Raw genomic sequence first — 25,447 nt, forward strand, 5'->3', positions numbered from 1 at the left:
GTGATTTTGTGGATCATCTACCCTTCCAACCTGTTTCTCAGGAAACTCATATCTGAGCTCTAACAGCCTGCAGAAATACCATGTCATTGTAATGTACAATTACCTAGAAGACAGGGTGATCAGAAAATGGGAAGTAGGGCGCCTGAGTGGCTCAGTCGGTTAAGCATCTGCCTTCAGCTCAAGTCATGATCCAAGAGTACTGGGATCGAGACCCGTGTGGGGCTCCCTGCTCCACAGGGAGTCTGCTTCTCCCTCTACCCCTCCTCCCACTCATTCTCTCAATCTCTCTCTCTCTCAAATAAATAAAGTCTTTAAAAAAAAAAAGAAAATGGGAAGCAGAATTTAGATGTTAACTAAATCAAGATGCCTTTAGGTAAATAGGCACATGGGCATTTCTTGGACAGTGGCACCTAATAGAGGTGTTAGGTGTATGGGAGGGAAGGCTGAAGATACTCTCTACAACTGGGCCTAATTTGGGTGCCATTTGCCATTTGATATGCTCCATGAAGGAGGTAGGTTTAAAGCAAATGGCATGCTAATAATGAGATAGTAAATCTATATGTTGCTACAAAATGCCACTTTTTAACTATTCATTAATTAAAAAAAAAAAAGATTTGTCAAGAGTTATTTGCAATGTTGATAACTTTTTTTTTTTTTTTTTTTTTAAGAAATTGTTTGGAAGGTAAGGCAAACTGTCCTGGTTAAAATAGTCACTTTGACCACACTATTTTCCAGTGGAAATTAGTGCTTTGCCGTCTCAGGTGTTTGGTAATCCTGACTATAAATACTTTTATGGAGCCAAAACCTCATGCCAAACCAGCTGACTTCCAAGAGAAGAATGGCTATATCTCCTGTTTCCTGAGCTGTGCAAGCTACTCTTTTACAAAGAGCCCTGATTCTCACAGTGCTATTTTTCGTATATGCTTTTGGTTGATTTTTGGTCTTCAAACATATTTTTACTCTTTATTATCTAATTCCTCCTTTGATCTTTTCATTTCTCTTTTCCTAGGCCATTTTAAGGAGTTTTCTAAAATACAGAGGTTGTATGTGAAGGTAGTAAATCCATCTGTTAACGTCATGTAACTCTTTTTCTAATCCTATCTTCCTATCTGTGACCTTCACAATTCCCTCTTCTTGTCCTTATCAGGGTAGGATTAAGCTGAGTTCCCTTCCCAACTTTGGGGAAATCACTTGTCTCTTTGAGCCTCAGCTTGCTTATCTATGAAATGGAGATAGTAATGCCTGCTTTGGGTACTTCTGAGGTAGGAGGATCAAGCAAGATCACATAGATGAACAGACCTTGTGGATTGCAATAAGCAGTCGTAAGTGGTTATGAGCTCCGTGCTGCCTGTCTTCTGAAATTCTGTAGTTCAGCCAAATGGCTTAGCAATTAGCTCATTGCTATCACCCAACATTGGTTGCTATGTCTCCATTTGTTCGTTCTCTCCATCTTTGCTGAAAGCATGTTGAATGTCATGAGCACGTTTCCCACTCCTAAATCTGTTGTAGTGCTGAGCAGTGAAGGCTTAAATGATAAGTTAATGCGGGCAGGTCACAAACATCCTTTCCCCCAGTCTCCATAACATAAGGCTACATTACCAGATTCACTCCAGGAAGAAGTCTCACTCTACTTACTTAATCTCTATCCTCACAATAATCATCCATGCATTTAACAAATATTTACTGAGCACCCAGTAATAACAGTTCATATTGACTAATATTTAGAGAGCCCTTAATCTGTGCCACTGTGCTTAAGCCCTTTTCATAGATGTTCTCATTTAAACCTCATAAAAACCCTTTGAAGTCGGTATTGCTATTATTCTCATTTTAAATATGAGTACATTGTTAAGTAACTCACCCACGGCTGTGCAATTAGAGAGTGGCAGAGTACAGTTCATTCATGGATAATACAATTCCAGAGCCCAAAATCATCTACATTATTCCACAATGCCACCTTGAGCATCTACGATGTACTGGGCACTGCAGAAGGTGCTGGAGATATGAAGATGAGTAGGTCACAGCCATTGCTGCCTTTGTGGAGTGCAGAGTCTAGTGAGAGAGACAGACATGTAGACAAATACCTACAGTATAATGAAGGTGAGTCTGAGGGAAGAAAAGAATGCCTTTAGGAAGAAAGAGACAGTAGCATGCTGCAGAGGGGAAAGGTCTAGCTCTGCCGCATGGGAAGGATATCAGAAAAGTACTGGGAGGAGGGTGATGTTTAGAATCTAACCTGAGAGGGCACCTGGGTGCCTCAGTTGGTTAAGCGACTGCCTTCGGCTCAGGTCATGGTCCCGGAGTCCTGGGATCAAGTCCCACATCGGGCTCCCGGCTCAGTGGGAAGCCTGCTTCTCCCTCTGACCCTCTCCCTTCTCATGCTGTTTCTCTCTCTCTCTCTCTCTCTCTTTCTCTCTCTCAAATAAATAAATAAATAAAACCTTTAAAAAAAAAAAAAAGAATCTAACCTGAGAGTCAGAAGAGTTTGCCGGCCAGAGAAGATGGGTACTTGTCTGCTGCGTACTCAGCAAGGCTGAGTGTAGGGGGGACCTGAGATTAAATCAGAAAGGTATATTCTGACTCCTTTGCGAAGCACACTACAGGCCAGCCAAGGAATTGAACCCTGGCTTAAAGGTAACCAGGAGCCAATGGATGTTTTTTATAACTTTTATTTTGAAATAATTTTAGTTTAAAAAAATTATAAAAATAGTAGACAGAGCTCTCTTTTACCAATTCTCTTGCTTCCATAGTCATTAACATTTTGGGACCATTTAAGAATAATTTCAGGTGACATACCATTGCATTTTAACCCTTCAGTGTTACTACCTAAGTACAAGGATGCTCTCCTAAATAACCACAGTATAACCATCAAAACTAAGAAATGGCATTAATTCAGTATTGCCATCCACCAGTTGTCCCAACAATGTCCCTTATCGGTCCAAGATCCAATCCAAGGTTACACGTTACATTTGGTTGGCATTTCTTTTTAGACTCCTTATATCTGGGACCATCTTTCCTTGTCTTTCATATTCTAGATATTTTTGAAGACTATAGGGCAATTACTTTGTAAAATGTCACTCATTTTGAGTTTCCTTGATGTTTCTTCATGATTTTTTAATTTTTGACAGAAGTATGCTGCATTCTTCTTAGTGCATGGTATCAAGAGACAATGAATGATATGTCCCATTCATTTCTGATGATGTTAATTCATTATATGGTTAAGATTATCTCAGCCAGGTTTTCACTGTAAAAATAATAAGGACATTGCACTTATTATTAGTAAGTAACAAAAAAGTATCTTTATGGGGAGATAATCTGAAAGCAAGTAAATACTCTATTCCTTATCAATCTTTTACTGACCAGTGTTAGTATTCACTGATGGCTTTTGCCTGAATCAATTATTATTAGGGTTGATAAATGGCAACTTTCTAAATTCTCTTCTAGATTATTAATCTAATTTTATTAATTTTATTATTAATTATCTTCTAGATTATTAATAGGCATTCTTCAAGTTAGAGCTTTCTCATCTTGTTTATTTATTTATAAATTTCTCTTTTACTCAAAGGGTTAAAATCCATTACTATCAAATCGTCCCAGACATGGCCAGTGGAAGTCCCTTAAAACTGGCTTCTGTGTCCTTTTGGCATTTACCCCATTATTCTTTGAGCACTTCCCAGTTTTCGGGCACAAGATGTTCCAGGCTCATTTTTTTTTTATTTTCAATTCCCCTGTCCCGGAGCCATTTATACAGGAACTGATTCCTTAGTAGAGAATGCTATTTAGAATCCAAAATCTGGGCCCTTGATGTACTTGATTTTACTGAAATATCATTGCTTTTAGGCCTTTCAGCAGAGAGATCTAGGAACTATTGGATGCATCTATGCATATTTACATACATTCATTTACATCCATTGATATGACTATGTCTATCTAGATACCTGTCCATCTGTTAGAAACCATGAGTTCACACTGTTTCCAATAGCAATCCAATTCCACAAGGTTTATTCTAGTCTTACCCCTTTCCATATTTGCAACTCCTTTCTCCAACAGTAAGAAATCTGCCTCCCATTCTCCTTCGTGTGTTTATGTATTTGTTCAATCTTCCCTGTATGTTTGATCTCCAGGTACCCTGGCCCAGTGCTAAACCCTGTCACATGCCGGTGAACCGCTCCACACTAAGCCTCAGGCTAAAATTCAGTTCCTACAAAGAGGAAGAAAAAAAGAATTTGGGGTGGGAAGCCAGTTAGAAAGTTCAGGTCCAGCCACCATAGTGTCCCCTTGCCCCCAGTGAGTGCTCTGGACCAAAGCTGAACACTGGATATCCTGGTCTCCACCCCACTGAAAGCTCAGCTCAGACTTCAGTGGAGGTCTTTAATTGGAGGAAATAAGTGACCAGATTCACATTTTGGAAGCATTGGGCTGTGGATAAATTGGAAACTGGAAGATACAGAGATAAATTGGGAGCCACCAGTAATAATATAAAACCTTAAAGGGGCACCTGGTCCTAAACAGTGTCCCAGTTGGAAAGAGAGTTTTCTTTATCCTACCTTAGGCTTTCTAGAGCTGGCCATGCTCCATGGTATCTGATTCATTATTGCTTGATTGCTTTCTACCTCCTGACCTCAGAGACATTCTAAAGGAAACAGATATCTTTGGGGGACTTTAAAAAATCACAGGATAGTAATGTTAGGTAGAAATATCAAGTTGAAGGATTACACACAAGTTTAAAGAATGTCTCTAACAAATAATTGAAATTTACGTGGTGTTTCACCTCTCAATAACTGCATCTTTAAATTTTGAATAAAGAAACAAGCCTTCTTTGCTGCAAAAACCAGGGTAACAGAAGGTTCTTAGGGCATAGGTTGGGATGGGGAGAGTCTACCATTAGAAATTATGTGCATTTATACCAGCAACCAACAATGAGTTGCTGGAGGCAACAGCCAATGCCTTCTCTGAAAGGGTAGGGAAGAAAAACCTTGGCAACTCACATAATGAGCCCTTGTCCAAAAGAAGGCCAAAATTCCTCCTTTTATGTAGCTAATACAAACACAAGCTGTTAAGAAGTGCCAAACACCATGGGTCCTTGATTGCCCGCATTATCTCTGATGGCCACCTTTACAAAAAGTAAACATATCCTTGAGGGGACCACACTCAGCCTTTGCCCATTTGCTGCCAAGTATCACTGCTACTTTACTGAAATAACAACTCCGAGTGTATTCGTAACCTTGGCTGGCATCATTGTGTTGGTTTCTGTTACTTAAGAATAGGTCTGTCGGGCGCCTGGGTGGCTCAGTTGGTTAAGCGACTGCCTTCGGCTCAGGTCATGATCCCGGAGTCCTGGGATCGAGTCCCGCATCGGGCTCCCTGCTCAGCGAGGAGCCTGCTTCTCCCTCTGACCCTCCCCCCTCTCATGTACTCTCTCTCTCATTCTCGCTCTCTCAAATAAATAAATCTTAAAAAAAAAAAAAAAAGAATAGGTCTGTCATTTTGCCATTTGTCATTTCTGAAGTTATAAGCACCCAGGATCCTAGAATTTGCATCTCAGATCTACTTTGTACTGTTCTATTCATCATCCTCACCCAAAAAGTTAGTATAATATAATATTTAGGCATGCAGGAGCCAAGCTACCTGGGTTTGAATCCTGATTTTCCTGTTCACTAGCTGTGTGACTTTGGACAAGTTACTTGACCTTTCAAAGCCTCTGTTATGTCACCCTGTAAAATGGGGAACTTTATAGTACCTTATTCATAGGTTGATGCAAGTAAGAAGTGAGTTCATATATGTATCCCACATCTTGGGTGAGCTTATCCCTGAGTCTTGCTAGGACCTCTGCGAAAGAAGCTGAGATGATGCAGAGCTGGGGCTTAAAAATGCATGTGCTGGCCTCCGTGATAGGCAGCAACCCCATTCTCAGCACCCATGTGTCCAAGTCGTGTTAGACTTGGATGTAATGCATGCGGCATTGACATCTGTGTGAGATCTGACGGTAGGCATTCTAGGCCATGACTAATTAATCGTTTAACTTCTCCAGGCTTCAGCACCTTGTTATTAAAATGCACAAAATAATAGTACCTGCGTCACAGGGCTGTGGAGAGGATTACAAGAGAGAACGCATTTACAACTAGCATAGTACCTGACTCATTGTAAGCTCCGTATAAATGTTAGAATTACTATTGTTACTAGCAGTAATGTGTAATGTCAGCTAGACTGCTGTCTCATCGTGGCTTATGGCTTGTGGCCAGGGGTCTCTGCCCAGGCCAAGGCAAGGGGCTGGCCAGATGCAGGCAGAGTGACAGGCTCTGTGTGCAGTAGGCTAAACGTTGAGCAGAACTCCAGCACCATCAGGGAAACAAAGTGGAATTCGGAAACCAAGGCTAAAATTTAAAATCCAATTATAAACACAGGCCTACCCAAGTACATCTGACGTTGAACAGAGGACAGGAAGACTAATCCCAGCCTTGAGGGGTGGGAGGTAACCCTCTGTCTCCTGTCTACCCTTGGTCAGGAGTCAGTTGCTCAGGAGTTGGACAGGGTCCAGCCTGATGCCACAGGGCATCAGCTGTGATCTGTCAGCTCCCAGAGCTTTCCCTGCAAGCAGGTTTTGACGAGAAGGACAGGAATATGGAGAAGGTCAGAGAAAAAAAAAGCAATATAGCAAGGGAATGCTGGAGGAACCAGTCTCCATAACATTTTGGCCAAGGGCCTAACCATGAAGCTAAACACCTGAAGCCTAGAAGCTGAAAGAAAACATAGTGATCATGTTTGCCATCCTTCTATAGAGCCAGAATCCTTTAGCCAAAACCATCAGGGCAGATGTGTTTTGGAATTCAGAATTTTTTGTACTTTTAGAAGTATGTTAGGATTACTATAACATAAATTATGTATTACCCCTAGTAAATTCTAGGAGAAAATGCCATAATCCAACAGTCTAACATTGCTGCAGTAAAATGTGTAAATATTTACACTAAGTGGGATGCAACCTATAAAAACATCATGTCAATTCAGGTCCAGTGCTGTCACCAAATAGTTTGCACCACACTAAAGGAAACTTTGTGGTGTTTAGGGCTTTGGGGACTTTGAAATTGCTGCTGGCGGTTGCTCAGTGATCATAGCTGAAATGTTTGACCAGCCAAGTGTCTAAACCAAAGGTGCACACCCAGTTCACTGGGATTCTACTCAGTTTGCGTTACCTCGTACTTACCAAGCATCTATGTTCTAGGCACCACTCTAGGTATGGAGGTTACAGTGATGTACTAGTTTCCCAGGGGTGCCATAACACAGTACCACCAACAGGGTGACACAAAACAATAGAAATGCATTCTCTCACAGTTCTGGAGGCAGACGTGAAGATGTCAGCAGGGCCATGCTCCTTCTGAAACCTATGAGGGCAAATCCTTCCTTGCCTCTTCTAGCTTCTGGTGTCTGCCGGCAATCCTTGACATCCCTTGGCTTGTAGATGCATCACTGCAATCTCTGTCCCTGTCATTACATGACATTCTCCCTGAGTGTTCCTCTCCTTTCTTACAAGAACACCATTCATACTGGATTAAAAGCCCACCCTACTCTAGTATGATTTCACCTTAAGTGATTATATCTGTAATAACCCCATTCCAAATAAAGTCACATTCTGAGTTATTGGGGGTTAGGACTCCAACATACCTTTTAGGGGGATACACTTGAACCCATAACTAGTGCTAAACCAAAATAAACATTGACCCATGCTTTCATCAAGGTAACAGTGGAGCAGGGTAGTCAGATTACAGGTTCATTGAGCACAGCAAAGAAAACACTCAACAGAGTAACAGGGAGAAAAAAATTGCAAACCATATTTCTGATAAAGACCTTATCTGCATAACATAGGAGGAACTTCTACAACTCAATAACAACAACAAAAAAAAATCTAATAACCCGATTTAAAAATGGGCTAAAGACTTGCAAGACATTTCTCCAAAAAAGACTACCAATGGCCAACTGTATATAGAAAATTCTCCACATCACTAATCATCAGAAAATGCAAATCAGGGCGCCTGGGTGGCTCAGATGGTTGGGCGTCTGCCTTCGGCTCAGGTCATGACCCCAGGGTCCTGGGATCGAGTCCCGCATCGGGCTCTCTGCTCCTTGGGAGCCTGCTTCTCCCTCTGCCTCTCTCTCTCTGTCTCTCATGAATAAATAAATAAAATCTTTAAAAAAAAATGCAAATCAGGGGTGTCTGGGTGGCTTAGTTGGTTGAGCACCCGCCTCTCGATTTTGGCTCAGGTCATGATCTTGGGGTCATGAGATTGAGCCCCACATCAGGCTGTGCACTGGGCAAAGCCTGCTTGAGATTTTCTCCCTCTGCCCCTCCCCACCTGCTCTCTCTCTCTCTTTCTCTCTAAATAAATAAATAAATAAATAAAATTTAAAAATAAAAAATAATAAAAGAAAATGCAAATCAAAACCACAGTGAGATAATCCCCTCACACTGGTCTGGATGGCTATCATCAATAAAGCGAAAGACCACAGTGTTGGCAAGGACGTGGAGAAATTGGAACCCTTGTGCGCTGTTGGTGGGAATGCAAACTGGTGCAGCCACTGTAGAAAGCAGCAGCATGGAGGTTCCTCAAAACATTAAAAATAGAACTGCCATAAAATCCAATAATCCCACTTCTGGGCATTTATCTAAAAGAACTAAAGTCAGGATCTCAAAGAGATATTAGCACTCCCATGTTCACTGCAGCACTATTCACAATAGCCAGTATGTGGACATAAGCTAAATGTCCTTCAGCAGATGAATGGATAAAGAAAATGTGGTGTATACATAAGGCTATCGAGCCTTAAAAAAGAAGTCTGCAATGTGTGACAATGTGGATGAACCTCAGGAACATTATGCTAAGAGAAATAAGCCAGTTACACAAGAACAAATGCTGCATGACTCCACTTATATGAGATATCTGAAACAATCAAATTCATAGAATCAAAGAATAGATGGTGCTTGCCAGGGGCTAGAGGGAGGGGGAAATGAAGAGTTACTCATCAATAGGCACAAAGTTCCAGTTAAGCAAGATGAGTAAGTTCTAGAGCTCTTTGTACCTATAGTCAACAATACTATATTGTACACTTAAAATTTTGTTAAGAGGGTATCTTATGTTGTGTTCTTACCACAGTAATTTTATTACGTGTTGAAGATTTCCAAAGGGGGAGGTATTAGTGAGACTATATAATAGGCGAATTTTACCAAGCTGAGGGCTTCATCCCTGAGGAAGTACCATTGTCAATGGAGACATAAAGATGAGTAAAAGTGAACCAGGCAAAGTAGAGGGGAAAGCACTAATGCCCTCATCCTCTGAGCTCCTGTCCCCTCCCATCACTGGGCTTGTGGGAAAGCCAGGCCCCAGAATCCCAGGGAAGGCCTCTAAGTGCCTCACAGGCTGGGAGCCAGCCAACCCTGCCCCCAGGCTTTCTCCTCCCTCCAGGCCTGTTGCACTCCCTCAAGAAACAGCCACAAGCACAGAATGCAGGAAGGTTCTATCAGGAGCCAGCCAGACCCAAGGCTCACAAATGTAGCCCGTCTGCAGAGAAATGGGGGGCAGGGGGAGTCTGCTTTCCCTTTTTTTTTTTTTCTTTTGGCCTAAGTTGATTCAGATACTTTCAATCAGCAAAGTACTTAATACACAGATAGCTTCTGCTGACCTCCTCCCTTGGGAATGCAATGTGGTTTTATCATGGGTAAGCAGATATGTCTATTTTGTGAGTTTGACGAACAGTGTTGAAGTGACCTCATGGCTGCCAAAATGCCTCTGCTTCAAGGTCCCAGTGACTGGATTTCTGCCAGAGGTGGAGGCAGGAATGGGGGCAGTGGAAGTGGAGAGCCTGCACTGTGACAGGTTTCAACCTTGGACAACATTCACTGTGTAGGCAGCTCCTTTATGAGACACACACATTGTGGTCACCAGCATTGAGCATGGTTGTTGGATTTTGTTTCACAGCCACACTTTAACATTTCACTTAAAAGTGGGGGTGGGGGGACACCCCTTTCTGAAGCATAACAAACGTAGAGAAAAGTGCACAAATCCTACATTGTATGCCTTGATGATTTTTCACAAAGTGGATCCAGATCAAGATAACATCCCAGAATTCTTCCCCCAGCCCCCCTTTTCTAGTTACTGCCCACCAAGGGTAACGCCCAAGCCGATTTCTAACATCATAGATTAGTTTTGGGTTTTGAACTTTATATAAATGAGAGCACAGTATGAATTTTTGCTTTTATGGCTTTCTTTCCTCAATTTTATGTTTGTGAGATTCATCTGTGTTGCTTGTTATAGTTTATTCTCACTGTTCAGTGTTCTTGTATGGCTATATCATAATTTTTTATCCACTCAACTATTGATGGACATTGGATTGTTCCCCATCTGGGCTATTATCAGTAGTGCTGCTTTTAATATTCTTATATATGTCTTTTGATGAACATATGCATGATTGGAGTGGGGGGGGTATGCTGTATTAGTTGTCTATTGTTGCACAACAAATTTCCCCAAATCCTAGTAGCTCACAACAGAAATAAATGTTTTTTTACCTCTCACCATTTAATGAGTGAGGAATCTGGGAACGCCTTGGAAAGGCAATTCTGCCTCAAGGTCTCTCATGAGGGTGCAAACATCTGAAGTCTAGACTGGGTCCAGCGGATCGGCTTGCAAGGTAGCTCAGTCACATGACTGGCAAGTTGGTGCCAACTGTTGGTGAACAGCTTCAGTTCCTTTGCATGTGGACTTTCCTGAAGACTGAGTGAGTGCGCTCATGACATGACAGCTGGCTTCCCCCAGAGTGAGCAAAGAAAGAGCCAAATGAAAATATATCCTTTTTATGATTTAGCCTTAGAGGTCACATACCCTCACTTCTGCCTCATCCTATTCATTACAAATGAGCCACTGAGTTCAGCCCAGACTCAAGGCTTCATCTTTAAAAGGGAGAGGTGGCAAAGAATGTGTGGATATATTTTAAAACAGAACATTTTAAAGCTAGGAATTTACCCAAACTAGGGATCTAAAAATAAGTTTATAGAAATTCGCACAAGGATCAATCTAAAAGAAATATATATTCAATTCAGCCTCTCCTCTTCTATTGATTTAAAATTTTGTGAATGTTTATAGGACAGTTTTCCTGGAGACAGTGTGGTACAATAGAATAGACTAAGGCTTTGGAGCCAAACACACCCAAGTCTGAATCCTGAATTCGCAACTTACTAATTACGGTTTTGGGCAAGTCAGCCTCTTAGATTTTCAGATTTCCTCAATTATAAAATGAGGGAAATCAGTAGAGTCTATCTCATGTTGTTCTGGAGGTAATTAAATGGGTGTAAAGCACCCACTGTGCTGGTAGGTCCCTTCCATTTGCTCATTTATCAAGAATTTATTAACCATGTACATTAACTATCTAGAAGCAGGTACACATCCTTTGAACATGGACCAAACTGGGATACACAGAAATAAAGACATTTTGAAGGATGGGCAAGGAAAGGACAAAACGTATTCCAAATTCAGAGTAACAGCTTGAGTAAAGACAGAGCTGGAGAACCAGGGGGCGTGAGTTGAGAATAATGAAATTGTCTGCTACACATATGACTTATAAACACAGGATAGATGAAAGGAGGCAGTGGAAATACGGGTTTGTAAGGTAGTTACATATCAGAGTAGCAGAAAGAGAATGAGAGAGTATGTACTCTGTTTTGCAATCTGATGAAAAACGTGAAGGCCAAAGATTTTTAAGCCAGTTTTCAAGGCTAGCTACAAAAGCTAGGAGGGCCTAGCCACTGAAGGATCTACTTGCCATGCTTTTCTTGGCTAACTTCTGTTTGTAGAATTTTTGTGCCTCATATTGTAAATAGAACTTTCCAAAACTGATGATTAAAGAATACTTCTTACTCCAAGACCAAGCAACTCAGCTTTTTCTTTATCATTCCCATTTTGGAGGCTGCCTCAACAGGGAAATGGAGTAGGATTGTTTTTATAGGCCTTCAGCTCACTGTAAATGTACTTCTCAAGACTTGGCCGTTCGGAATGGCCAATTATGCACTCAACTCCTCTGTGTGTATTTGACTTCTACTTCCAGATAATGAGCCATTCTCTCCATTTATTTCCCCTCAAGAAGACTGATCTATTTAGCAACCTTTACTTTTGTTACATTCTCCAGTCCCAAGCAGTGATGATATTTATACATAAGACAGAGACATTTCTATGCTATGTTGGAAGTTTGAAGGAAGTTGGAGCCAATGACCTTTCACTTTGAAGCCAAAGAAAAACAAGCACAAATTCTTCAGTCTTGCTAAGAATGGGGACTAGACAGATTAGCAGAAAGGCTGTTCAATACCTAGTGCCCAAAGCCTTTCTGCACTCAAACCTGTGTTATCATCTAGCATACCGGTAGCCTTATTTTGATGAAGTTTGTATATTTCATCCAAATAGACATGGTTGTGACCATTCTTGGTGATTTTGTGGGTAAAAATGGACATTCCATTTTATCACCCTCTTTGTTTATTCAAAATGAATTCTAGAGCATGTAGGAGAGGATGCATTCTAGGCTTGGGGTAGAATTCCTAGCCAATCTTGTGCTGGAAATTCCCACATTCCCAGGTATGTGTTTTTACTCTATTGGCAACACTTGATGTCATGATGTTCTCTACACAGGTACTAAGGATGTCCTCGTCCTCTCTGATTTCTTCCCAGGTGGGAAATTGGCAGGTGGAGTCCATGCAGTCTCACCTGTGGGGTTGGCCTGCAGACCAGAGATGTCTTCTGCTCCCACCTCCTTTCCAGAGAGATGAATGAAACCATAATCCTGGCCGATGAACTGTGCCGTCAGCCCAAGCCCAGCACGGTGCAAGCTTGTAACCGCTTCAACTGCCCCCCTGCCTGGTACCCTGCACAGTGGCAACCGGTGAGTTCTGGAGTTAGTCGATACTAGAGTTTGTGTATACAACTCTGATTCAGGGCAAGGGACACTCTCTTCAAGGAGTTTTGTCCCGTGAAAGAATGTCCAAGGTCTGTTCTTCCCTCCCTTCTCAGTACTCTCTCAACCTTATTCAAATCCAGATATTTTCATTATAAATACTGTGCTCTGTCTATGGTTCCACACCAGTGTCCTCCCAAAGCAATTCAAGACCCATCTGTTAAACCGAGTATATTCACAACAAAGTTTTTACCAAACTAAGAAAACATTTTTTAAAAATAAGGACAATGTGGTTGGTTTTCCACAAAGCTAAATTTGCTCTGAATCTGTGCCCTTTCTTAAAGTTTTTTGCTGTTTTAAAATCCTAAGAGGCCAAGGTGCTAGGCAATGACTTTTCTTTTTTTTTTTTTCTTTTAAATATAATTACTTACCAAAATAACAGATTAGAAGTCAAATCAGTTCCAGAATTTTAAAAATTTTCCTGGTCCTATGAATTCCAAAAGTCTAGGAACTATTGTTTTAAAGCAGGGGTTGACAAACTGCAGCCCAAAGCCAGATCCATCTCACAAGCAGTTATTATAAATGAAATTTTATTTGAACACAGCCATGCCCATTCTTTTATGTATTGTCCATGGCTGCTTTTGCCCTGGAGAGGCAGAACTACATGGTTATGACAGAGACCATTTAGCCTACAATACCTAAGATATTTACTCTGTCCTTTCACAGAAAAACTTCACTGACCCCCCTCAAGAGCATACATAATAATAATACAAACACAACTATTTTATCATAATATTCTATCTAAAATTAATATGTATTTATCAAACTTCAGTTAAGTAATTTTTTCCATGCCTTCAAAAAACAGAGAGAAATTTTAGATTATTTGGATAGAACCTTATTTTTCATTTCTTCTCCATGAGGCTATCAGAGGTACCTATAAATTGACAACAATGGTCACAAAAAGTAAGCCTGAAAGGTGAGAGGGACGTGCATCCCAGCTTATCCCAGTTTTACTAAAACAGTTTTTCACTCTCAAAATTATCCCAATTGGGGCACCTGGGTAGCTCAGTCATTTAGGTGTCCAACTCTTGGTTTCAGCTCAGGTCATGATCTCATGGGTCATGGGATTGAGCCCCCTGTCAAGCCCCACGTCAGGCTCCACACTCAGTGGAGAGTCTGCTTAAATATTCTCTCCCTCTGCCCCTGCCCCCATTCCCTCTTGCTCTCTCTTTCTCTAAAAATAAATAAATCTTAAAAAAAATTTTTTTTAAGTGTCCCAACTAAAATGATAAATTATATGGTTATCCAACTGAGGAGAGAGCACAGCAGCTTACACGCCCTTGCCTTAGTCCTGAGAGGGGGCTGCCATTTCTAGACTGCCATGCCTCAAAGGATGCTTTTCCACTATCACTTCGCAGAGCCCCTTCCTTCTCTCTGCTCATCTTGGGACTAGGATTTAGTAAAGCACTCAATGAATCAAAGAGTAATCAGTGAGCAAAACTCTAAAATATAAAGCATCTGGAAAAAGATATTGACTATTTCCTTTTAGAGCTTAAATATATATGTGGCTAAGCTCATAAATACCATGCTACTATGTGATGGTTTGTGGAAATCAAGAGGATGTTATATATTTTGAATGCCTATGTACCAGCGTTCTGTTAAAAAAAAAGAAGAAAGAAATATTATTACACATCTAACTGAAGTTACTCCTCACAACAATCAGTGAAAAGTCGGTTGTATTATCTTCATTTTAGGTTTAAGAGACCTGAGGCTCATACAGGTAGCAAACTTAGGGTTGGCCATCAACCCAGTTTTATGTGATCCTTTCCCCTATACCTCATTGTTGCAGACTACTATGGCCTAAAGAGCCATCAGGGATTATATATGAGTCCCCTTGTTTTACACACGATGTAACTATGGCCTAGATATGGCCTTGCCAAGATCATAAAGCCTGGTTGAGACCCCAGGTCTCCTGGTTCTAGTATATTTATACTGTTAGCTTTAACTAAAATAAATCCATGACCTCAAACTGCACCACTAACTAATGCCAACCCTAAGACAAGACCGGGAATCAACCCAAATCAACCTCCATTGCTGTATTAAGTCATCAGATTATTAATGCATGTCTCTATTAGGTACATAGTAAGTTCTGGATAAAATGTTTATTGAATGACAAAATGAATGACTAGATCAAGAATACTGCCCCACATGCCCTGAAAATTCTGACTTTATATATTATATAATGTCTTATGGTTATGGGTTCTAATATTGACCTAGCAGTGAAACTCAATGAAACACCAACCTCTTTTTTTTTTTAAGATTTCATTCATTCATTCATTCATTTGAGAGAGAGAGAGAGCATGCGAGAGAGGGGAGAGGGACAGAGGAGAAGGGAGAGGGAGAGAGAATCTGAAGCAGACTCTTGCTGAGCACAATCTCAAGATCATGACCTGAGCTGAAACCAAGAGTGGGACGCTCAACCAACTGAGCCACCCAGGGAGACCCGCCCCCCAGCCTCTTTGTAATAGCCACTCATGTTGCTGAATAATGGCAGTGACCTATGACTTTTTTTTTCCTCACTTTTTAGAGCACATGCATATACATGACCTTTTTTGGTCTATTGCCACCACCACCGCCGCCACCCCCATGCCCAATGTCCCCATTTAATACAGATTTCCAAAAAGTCTATTATTCTTCCATTTTCCATCTCCTAGGCCTCTTAAGACACAAATTTGTTTTGAAAACTTTTCTCCTTCCTTCCATTAAGGAGAGGCCTTTGAGGTTGAGTCAGATTTAAGTTCATTTTTCAGATCAGGAAACTAATAATAAACAGCCCTTTGAAGTTCATCCAATGAGCTACTAACTACGCCTTCTTAAGATCTTTTTTTAAAAGTATCTTCTTTATATGTAATACATAGTCATTGTGAAATATATTCAATAAGAAATAAAGAACATAGAAAGTGATTCTATCCTCTAGAGAAAAACCCTGTTAGGCATGTGGTGTGTAGGGTCTGTTTTAAGAATCCTTGGTCATTTTTAGGAATCTTTCTAAACCTAGACAAAACAACAGACTATTCTTACATGATTTCCTAGAATACTACATTTTTAGTTAAGCTTTGTTCGATAAAATCAGCTAATATCAACCACTTGTTAAAGGAAAGGAAGTCATTGTTTATGCCATATGGTGAAATAAGTCAGGAGTAACTTGGGGGGCTCCAAGCTAATTGGCTGTTGTCTTAGGACCCCCCTTAGTAAAAGACACCAGCTATTGACTGTCCATTTGCCTGATTAGCCCTCTGGTTCCCTGGTCCTTCTTAGAATAAGGGAACCTGCTATGCACTCATATGCTCTTTTCTATCTGGATCTACTAGAGGAGAGTGCTGAGGTCTCTAATCCTTCAACACCCACCTTAAGTCTTTCTTCAGATGAAAGAAAAGCAGATGCGGTGTCAAATGCTTCATCGAAAGACGACATAGTAACGTGATGAACATTGGCTTTTGAGGGGAGTAACTCCTTCTCCTTGCCCTTTGAACACTGGGCTACCACTGACTTCATGTGTACACATTTCTTCCTGGAAGAAAAAAAAGCACAACCACATGAATTGTCATTTGCCAGGTAGAAATGCAACCTCCCATGTCTTTTATAGAGCATTTGCCTGACAGCTGGCAAGTAGCCAACAGTTACCCATTCTGCAGGTCTGGAGAGGACTAGCATGCAGTCTGGGCACATATGTTAAAATTTTATTTTAGAAACAAGTAGAAATGAAACAAAAATCAAATTCTAGCTTTGGCTTAGGGGGCCTTCTTTATTTCAGTTCAACAACTTAATACTGCATCCCTTGGTTTTTATCTCTGGTCTTGTGTGAATGACTCATTTACCTTTATCAGTGTAGCTTAAATACCTTGTTGGTTTGTGTTTAGTTGGCTTTTGAAACCCATATTTAGTGCATAGGTATCCTGAATCTTCTCTAATTGGTTAAACACGCTCATCATCATAATCATCATCATCTTTGGTGCTGGCTATGTGTTATTTTATATACACCTCACTAGGGATCATATTCCACTGGTGTGGTACAGCACCGTGATTGAGAACCACTGTGATATATGTCATAAGTCCATCCAAGACACTTTGATCATGATGGTATTCTGCTAGGAAATTTTTCAGGGACATTCCATTGCCATATAGTAAAGCCAGATGGCTCAGGCAGGCCTTCATCCCTCTGCACATCTGCTCCTGCCCATCTCCCGCCATGCTTCTCCCACCCCTGCATGTACATTCCTATCTGCCCATGCTTCTCCCTGCCCATAGGCAGTTCCCCTCCCCTCTGCTTGTCCAACTGGGCAGGAGTCCCACCTCCTCTACCAGGACTCCTCCGCTATCCTCCTGCACTGAAGCCACATGATGTTCATGGTCAGTGCTGCTCATTGACCAGTCACATACTACCTTACCTGGATGGGCACTTTCCTGTAACTTCTGAGTTAAACCATAAGGTCAATGAGACAGAGACCAAGTCTCAGTGAGACCCCATAACACTCAGAGCGGGTATGTAAAGCATAGAGCTTAGTGCTGGAAAGTTGCTTGACAAGTCTGCCAGTCTATTTGTTGAGCACTTGCCCCATTTCAGGACCTTCTCTTTTTAATAAGAGCAGCACTTACTATGTTTCAAGCACAGTTCTAGGCACTTTACAGATTTAACTCATTCAATCCTCACTATCCTATGTGACCATTACTACTGTCCTCCCCATTCCATGGATGAGGGACGTAGAGCACTGTGAAGTTAGCATGAATTCCAACTTCATGTAGCAGAACTCTTTCTACTGTTCTCACATTTTCTCTTCTAATCCCCACAGCAACCCTGCAAGGAAAGGAGGCTCAGAGAGGTTGTCCTTGTCCCGGGTCACATAGCCAATCAAAGCAAAAGGGGCTTGGAGGCTTCAAAACCCATTCTCTTTTCCACTATGCAATTCAGCTTTCCCGAGACCTCTTTACCATTTACTCCAAAGTATTAAATTGTGAGGAAATCTGACACCAGCCCGAAAGTCAGCAGTTTACATAAAAGTCACTATTTGTTGCCTTATCCAGGGCAGTTAATCTCTGTGTGTTTCCTGTTGCTGCTATAACAAATTACCACACATTTAGTGGCTTACGACAATGTGAATTTACTATCTTATAGCTCTGGAGGTCAGAAGTCTGAAATCAGTTTTACTTGGCTACAGTCAAGGGGTTGGCAGGCCCACGTTCCTTCGGGAGGCTCTAGGGGCGAATCCATTACCTTGCCTCTTCCAGCTTCTAGAGGCTGCTTGCTTCCTTGGCTCACGGCCCCTTCTTCCATCTCCAAAGTGCTTCACTCCAAACTCTGATTCTGTCCTTTCTCTCTGACTCTGCCCTCCTTCTTCCCTCTTACAAGGATCATTATGATGACACTGAGCCCACCTGGATAATCCAGGCAATCTCCTCATCTCAAGATGCTTAATCACATCTGCTAAGTCGCTTTCACCATGTAAAATAACATTTTCACAGGTTCCAGAGATTAGGACACAGATATCACTGCTCAGCCTACTATAGTCTGTACTTAGATTATGGGCTGACTAAGCATTAATCTCTACTGGCACAAGATCCTTGAGATTAAAATCTGCCTTCTACTATCACTCTGCTCACCACTCTCTGTGAGCTTCATATGCATCAACCTTTATTAATTTTTATTCTAAAAAATAAATTGAAAAGAGACATGAGAGGAAAAGAGATAGATGCTCAAAGGGTTAACTGAAATGAATTAGGGAGGACACTCTGAAGCATCATTTATATTTCTCTGTATTACACATGTTTTATGATTAGGATTGTGTCCACCCAACTGTACACACATATTGCACACATCTGTGCAGAGACTGAAACAATCACCACGGCCCCTGTTTTCTCCCTTGCTTAAAACTGTGATTATGTGGCCATTTCCGTATAAAATGTCTATAGTATAGCTGTATAAAAAGGTATATGCAAGAAGAGTCCCTGCTGGTAATATGAAGAAAAAAGAGGAATTTTAATGACAACTACAAATGCATGAGAATTCATTTTTTTCATTTTTTAGATTAAAACACACACAGAAAAGAATGACTTTGGTCTGGATTTGAGGGCTGAAGACTGGCAGAAAGAATCAATTGAGTCATCAGTTTTGTTATATTCCAGTGACTAAAATATAAATCCTCACAATTTAGAAACCATGCTTATTTAACGTGTTGTATCCAGGGAAGGAAAAAAAAAGCCTATTAGGATGTTTTTATCTCATTTTTAGTAGTTGTTTTATAAGAAAATGGGCACTTGATCCTTTAGAACTAACAATAAACGTAAGCAAAACAGAGATTAGAAGTAAAATTTCACATGTGCCATGTTTTTACTTTTATTTATTTATTAGCAGAACGTTCTTTGTAATAATTGCCCTGGATTTTAGTGGGTGTGCAGTCCCATGCTTCATATAGTAACAGGAATATTAAACCCAGAAGATACACTGTACTTCCAGGCAATGCTAATCCACAAAATGGTTGGGGTAGAAATTTTGTCCTCATTTAATCATTTTGAGCCAGATTCCAGTCCTCATTTTCTTTATTTCTCTGAGCCCTAATTCACTGGCTCACTTTGACCTCTGTTGTATACCAGCCACTGTCTCTCCAACTGTTTTTTGATCCTCTCAGTCTTGCATACCACCAAGTTACCTCGAATTCCAAAGGCCTAACACCAAGCTCAAAAACACAGCTACCCACCACCTTTGCCAGCAGACCCAGTCTTCCCTCCTGAGCCACACCACCTTCTAGCATATTCTCTAGCCCATTGCCTTGGTTCCAGTCCTCACAATGAACTAAACCATTACAAACAGCCTTTTACTTGGTATCCCTGCATTGTCTTATTTCTCATCCATTGTGCCCCAACTTGGGATCAGTGGTTATTTACTACATGCCCTCTGTTGAGCCTTTAAAATATTAATGTATGCTGAGGGCCCCCAAATAGATAGTATGGAGTGTTATTTAGATTCACTGGACCGGGAAACCTTTTCTCCATGGTGTACCTATTAATATCTCACAGGGTAGTACTCACTAGAACCCATCAGCCTTCGTTGAATCATTTTCTACAAACTGGATCATGTTACCCCCTACTTTAAAATCCTTAATGACACCCTATGCATTTGAGACTTTGTCCAGATATGCCCAAGGCCCTTCAGTTTGCCCCTCACCCTGCTTCTTAATCTCATTTTCCGACTGCAACTTCCCCATGAACTCTGTGCTCTCCCCTCTGAGGTCTCCTCAGAGATGCCGTGTTCCTTCACACCCTGTGCACACATATTGTGACTCTGCCAGGACTCCTCATCTCCCTGGCCAACCCTCATGGGTCCCCTCCTCCGTAGAGCCTTCCCTGATTTTCCATAAAGACTTAGTTGCCTCTCCTCTGTATTCCTTCTTTAGTAAAGCTGATCACATTTGATAATAATTTTAATCCCTCACTGGACTGCAATTACGTGAGGATTAGTAACCAGTTTATAGTCATCTTAAACCCCCAGCACCTAATAGGGCGCCTGGCACTCAGCAAGTACTCACTAAGTGTTTGATGAAAGAATGAATGAGTGAATGAAGAAAGGAATGTAAGGAGTTAGAAACTGCAAGCAGAGCATCTTATGTTGAAACTAGAAAGTTGACCTTAGAAAGTACATAAATGTCACTTTGTATTGGGCTCAATAATGTGACTTGAGGGACCAAAGATATGAACTCAGCCCTCAGTAAATGAAGCTACCAAGATGAAACCAAAGGGGTCAATACAGGCGAATTTATTAGTATGCTGATCATGGGAAAATCTTTAAAAATACAAGACACTTAGGCCACTGTATTTTGTATAGAAACATAACTTTTAGGGGCACCTGGGTGGCTCAGTCGGTTAAGCATCCAACTCATGGTTCGGCTCAGGTCATGATCTCAGGGTCATGAGATCAAGCCCCGAGTGGAGCCCCACACTCAGCACAGAATCTGCTTGGGATTCCCTCTCTCTCTGCCCCTCCCCCCTCAAGATAAATGAATCATAAAAAAAGAAACATAACTTTTAAGTGCTCCCCTTATTGTATATGTTTTACTTTCTTATAAAACTAATGAATCTATGACCTTATATCGTGAAACATGTATGGCAGCGAAGATAAGCAACATAAATAATATTTTTTGTGATTTATTCTATTTATGGCCCATATTTAAAGATAATACCCCTTACTAGAGATCTGCCTCTTCATACCACAATATCATTTTAAATGGTTCATAAAGGCAAACGTTTTTCATTTAGTTTTATTAAATTTCTCTTGCTGTTCTCTTTTTAAAATTTTCTTCTTTGCATGCTGCTTCTCACTTCAGAACTATCAGCCTCGTCAGGTAATCTCAACATGTTCACAGAGTTGTCACAGACTTTGGAAGCTTTATCAATTTGAAATTTTATCTATGGTTTTTAAAAATTTCTAAAAACACCGTTTCAGCAATGTAAACACACCAAGGGAACTTTCTGAGCAAAGCTGAGACAAGTGTTGAAGAGCCAGCTCCCTGACAGTATTCGCTTAGCTAGAGGGTTGTCTACCATACCCTGGAGGGTCACAGCACCCAACAGAGCACGTGCAGTGTCTGGCTAAAACCCACTGCTGACTTCCTTAGAAGCAGCTTCTGGTAATGGTAAAACAGCTCAAAAAAAGGTGGATGTTCAGCCCATCAGCTGGTTGTTTGTGTCACGTCTTTTAAACATCTGGATTTGGGGATCTTTTGTTCATCCAATCATGAATTCAACAAACATTTATGAAGTGCACGCTCTTTGCCAGATGCTACACTAGACACTGGGGAATAGAAAGAGGCGTGCATTCCCTTTCGTCAAAAGATGCATAATCCTGTGTGCATGCAGGGAGGCGGGGCGGGGGGGGGGGTTGGTTTGCAGGCACATAAACAACTAGCTCTTATAGGAAACACGCAGTACCCTTCCAGGTTAAGGCAGGGTGGGTGGTGACTCATTCTCTGAGCCTTTGAATGGGGCCTTCAAAGGCGTCTTAAAAGTTTCTGGATAGGCAAAGAGGCAAAGGGCACTGCTCACAGAGTGAACAAGGTGATCAAAGGTCTGAGCAGAGAAGGCATCTGTGTGCCTAGAGAAGGGCACGTTGTCCCCATGGCAAGCCAGCAAGCAACAGTGGCTTCGCAGCTCAGCATGGGTTCCAGCGTGAGCGCTCTCCGGGGCATTCTCCCGAGTCTGAAGCTTACCCCCTGGGTGCTAAGAACTTCCCACAAGTTTTCTCTGCAGATCAAATTCCCAAACAATAAGCTGATTGTCTTTACATTTTGTTGTAGCTGCTTTGTCACCATAAGGTTACAGACTTGTGCACGGCACTGAGGGGAATCCCCTGAGGGTCTGTCCCTTAAATCAGGTCCTATCTGCCAAGGGATAACCCGACCAGGTTATGTTTCATGAATGGTCACCCTCTATAGCACGATTTTATTACATCGCCACCCTTTAAAAAGACTAATGACTTTCTTCATCTATTTCCTCAGTTTGAAAGAGAGAGAAAATTAATCTGCATTTTTTCCTTATTGCCACATTCACTAAGAAGTGCTACCTGAGCAGCTTAGATTAGAGAGCTCTTCTTATGCAGCTCCTTGTTTGTTTGGGGAGCATTTACTCAAATTGAATGGAAGCCCATGTGCCTTCTTAGATATTTAGAAAAAGAAAATTTTGGCCATCAAGCATTGAAGAGATCTGTAGTCCTACAAATCCAACATCACTAGTGAAGTGCCTAAAACGTCAGTCACCGGGTAACAGAAACTTTAAGAGCATGTTCTTTATGCCTCACAGACTCAACAGGACCCATGGGGAATTTGATTGTGAGTTATAATCAAAGGATTAGAAGAAAAGTGGTTTGATGTAATTTTGAGGCTTAGGGGGATAATGATTTTATGAATCAGCTAGTAGTTCTCTCAAAGAAAAATACACTGCACTTCCACTACAGTGTAGATGTACTATACACCATACCTAAATGTCGTATTCCTCCAGCATCAGTTATAAAATGAGCTACTGTTTAGCTCATACCCTGATCACTTTTTTACTAGGAAAAAAAATCATTAATTTTAAAAGAAAAAAATTAGAGAAGGTGTGGAAGAAAACTAGAGATGGAGACATCCAATCCTAAGGTCTCTCATTTGAGATGTAACACTATCACACTGGGGGAAACTTTTGAATGCAATTCTCAAACACTAATATGAGCAATGAAAGAACCAAAATCCCTTTCTTCATAGAGTTAACAGGATAATGGATGATAATTTCCAGAGGGATGAGAGCTATTTAAAAGAGCTATTTAAAGATAAAAAATAATAAATAAACAAAAGGAGGCTAATAGAATAGAGACTACTTTGGCTACCCTAGCCTAGGAGTTTAAGGATGGGTTCTCCAAGCAGGTAAGAATGGAATTAAACCTGAGTAATTAGAAACACTCAGTCATGAGAAGATATAAGAGGAGAGTGGGCCAGGTGGCAAGAAGAGCAAGTGCAAAGATCCTGTGGGAGAAACAAGCTGGGCATGTGGGAGAAACAACACACACACACACACACACACACACAAAACCAATGTGGCTGAAATAAGCAGGGAAAGGGGAGAATTGTATAAGATTGCAGCGGTGTATCAGGTTCTGCTTGTTCAGTGCTAGAACCAAGAACCTAGAACCATGCTTGGTATTGAATAAATTTCTGTCGAATGAATGAATGAAGTTAAAATTTGAGTAAGACAGTCTCAAAAGTTCCTTCAGGGCAGGGACCAGAATGTGTAGGGCTTTGCAGGCCAGGGTTCCAGGAGTTTGGATTTTATTCTAATCACCGGGGAAAGTCATTGAAGGCTGTTAAGCATGGGAATTATATGATACGATGTATGCTTTGAAAACATCATTCTTGCTACTGTGTGGAGAATATACTATAGATATGCTGAGTATCTTCCATTGCTCTTGTAGATCTTCTCTACCTTCTCCACCTGTGTCCCAGGAGGCTGACCTATATAGACTCTACCCTCTGGCTTCTAGTTGTGTTCAACCAATGGCATTTTCAGCAGGCTATCAGGAGAGAGGCTGTCTTCAAATTGAGTACCCCATCTATATCCTGCTAGGACCGAACTGAGAAAACTAGAGACTGGTTAGGAAGCTCTGTAGTAGTCTAAGCAAGAGATGATGATATCCTAATTTCTTATTTGTTGTGGAGGTAAAGCTTACTTATTTTGGAGGGACATCTGAAAGTATTTGCTCATGGATTGAGTGTCAGGGAAGAGGTGGTGGGAAAAAGGAAACTCTCAAGACATTTCCTACGTTTCTGGCTTGGATATGGCACCATCAAATAGATGGGGAAGACTAAGAGGAGAGCAGATTTGGGGCAAGGATGGAAAGGCAAGATCAAAAGTCCCATTTTGGACATATTTAGGTCAAGATGCCTGTTTGCATTTAAGTGGTCATGTTGAGTAAGCAGAGGGGAGAGGTCAGAGCTTAAGATTGAAATTTTTGACTCACCAGCATAAACTTTGTTTTTTCCAGACAGTTACAATTTGAACAAAATTACATTAAGTTCATGGGAAAATTTTAATAATTCATAGAATGTAAAGAATTGTGAAGAACACAGTCCCCAAGTTTGGCAAATTTTAGGAATCAGCAATCCACATGGTTAGTTGTATAATTTATAAAGGAGTCCCAAAGACGGGCTGAATGGTAAAGGTTAAAACTAATCTGATGATAGAATAACTGGGTGGCTGGAAGGGAGGATTCAACAAAAATAAGGGAAGGCTGAACCTAAGAAGTCATACAAAAGACTATAAAACCAAATTTAAAACCTTAGCTGTCTGTATAACAAGAAGGCATACTTTAAGTAAATGGAACTCTTAGTCACTAATTTAAATCTCCCCCAACCACCAACTTCAATTCCACAAATATTTATTGAGGATTTACATTCGTAGAAGGCACTCTGCTAGGCAGTGTGGGTACAAAGTGCATTGCCGAAGTAAAATCCTTTGAGACTTTATTGAACTGCTACTAAACGAGAACTAAAATTAAGGTTTGCTTCTGCAATCAATGAAAAGGCCAGGGAGCCATTGAAATGAGCCAGAGAAGCCAAAGGCCTGGCGCACTCACAGCTTGAATCATTAGCTCTGAGGCTCTAGATTTTTCCTCAATTAAGGCTCAACAACATGCGAGACAAGCCCTTGGAAGGAACTGTTTGGATCTGTGATGGGTAACAACTGGCCGCAGACCACCTCCTACGGTCTACCTCCACACCCAGCTTGGTGGCACAGCTTAGAAGCCAGGTTCAAATGTAGCCTTTTGGCTCTGAGTTCAAAGGGTCTAGGGAGAACACATTTCCAGGGCCATCCCAGTGTAGATGAACTATTTGAGAGCGTTGGTCCCCAACCTGGATCATCAACCTGCTCCTGCCCATCAGGGATAGTCAGGGAGTGGAGGCAGAGGATTGAATTGCAAAGCACTGACCCTCCAGCTGGGGGGGGGGGGGGG

General features: G+C 41.2%; 1 protein-coding gene across 1 annotated transcript in view; it reads left to right on the forward strand.

Moving 5' to 3' along the window:
- The window catches only part of ADAMTSL1 (ADAMTS like 1), a 376,366-nt gene that overhangs the window by 212,076 nt on the left and 138,843 nt on the right, over positions 1–25,447 (forward strand). The window contains 1 exon segment of the mRNA XM_044920766.1: positions 12,696–12,906. Within this exon segment, the coding sequence (XP_044776701.1) occupies positions 12,696–12,906 (211 nt within the window).

The sequence above is a fragment of the Neomonachus schauinslandi genome, chromosome 13 (assembly GCF_002201575.2).
Source record: "Neomonachus schauinslandi chromosome 13, ASM220157v2, whole genome shotgun sequence".
NCBI classification, from domain to species: Eukaryota; Metazoa; Chordata; class Mammalia; order Carnivora; family Phocidae; genus Neomonachus; species Neomonachus schauinslandi.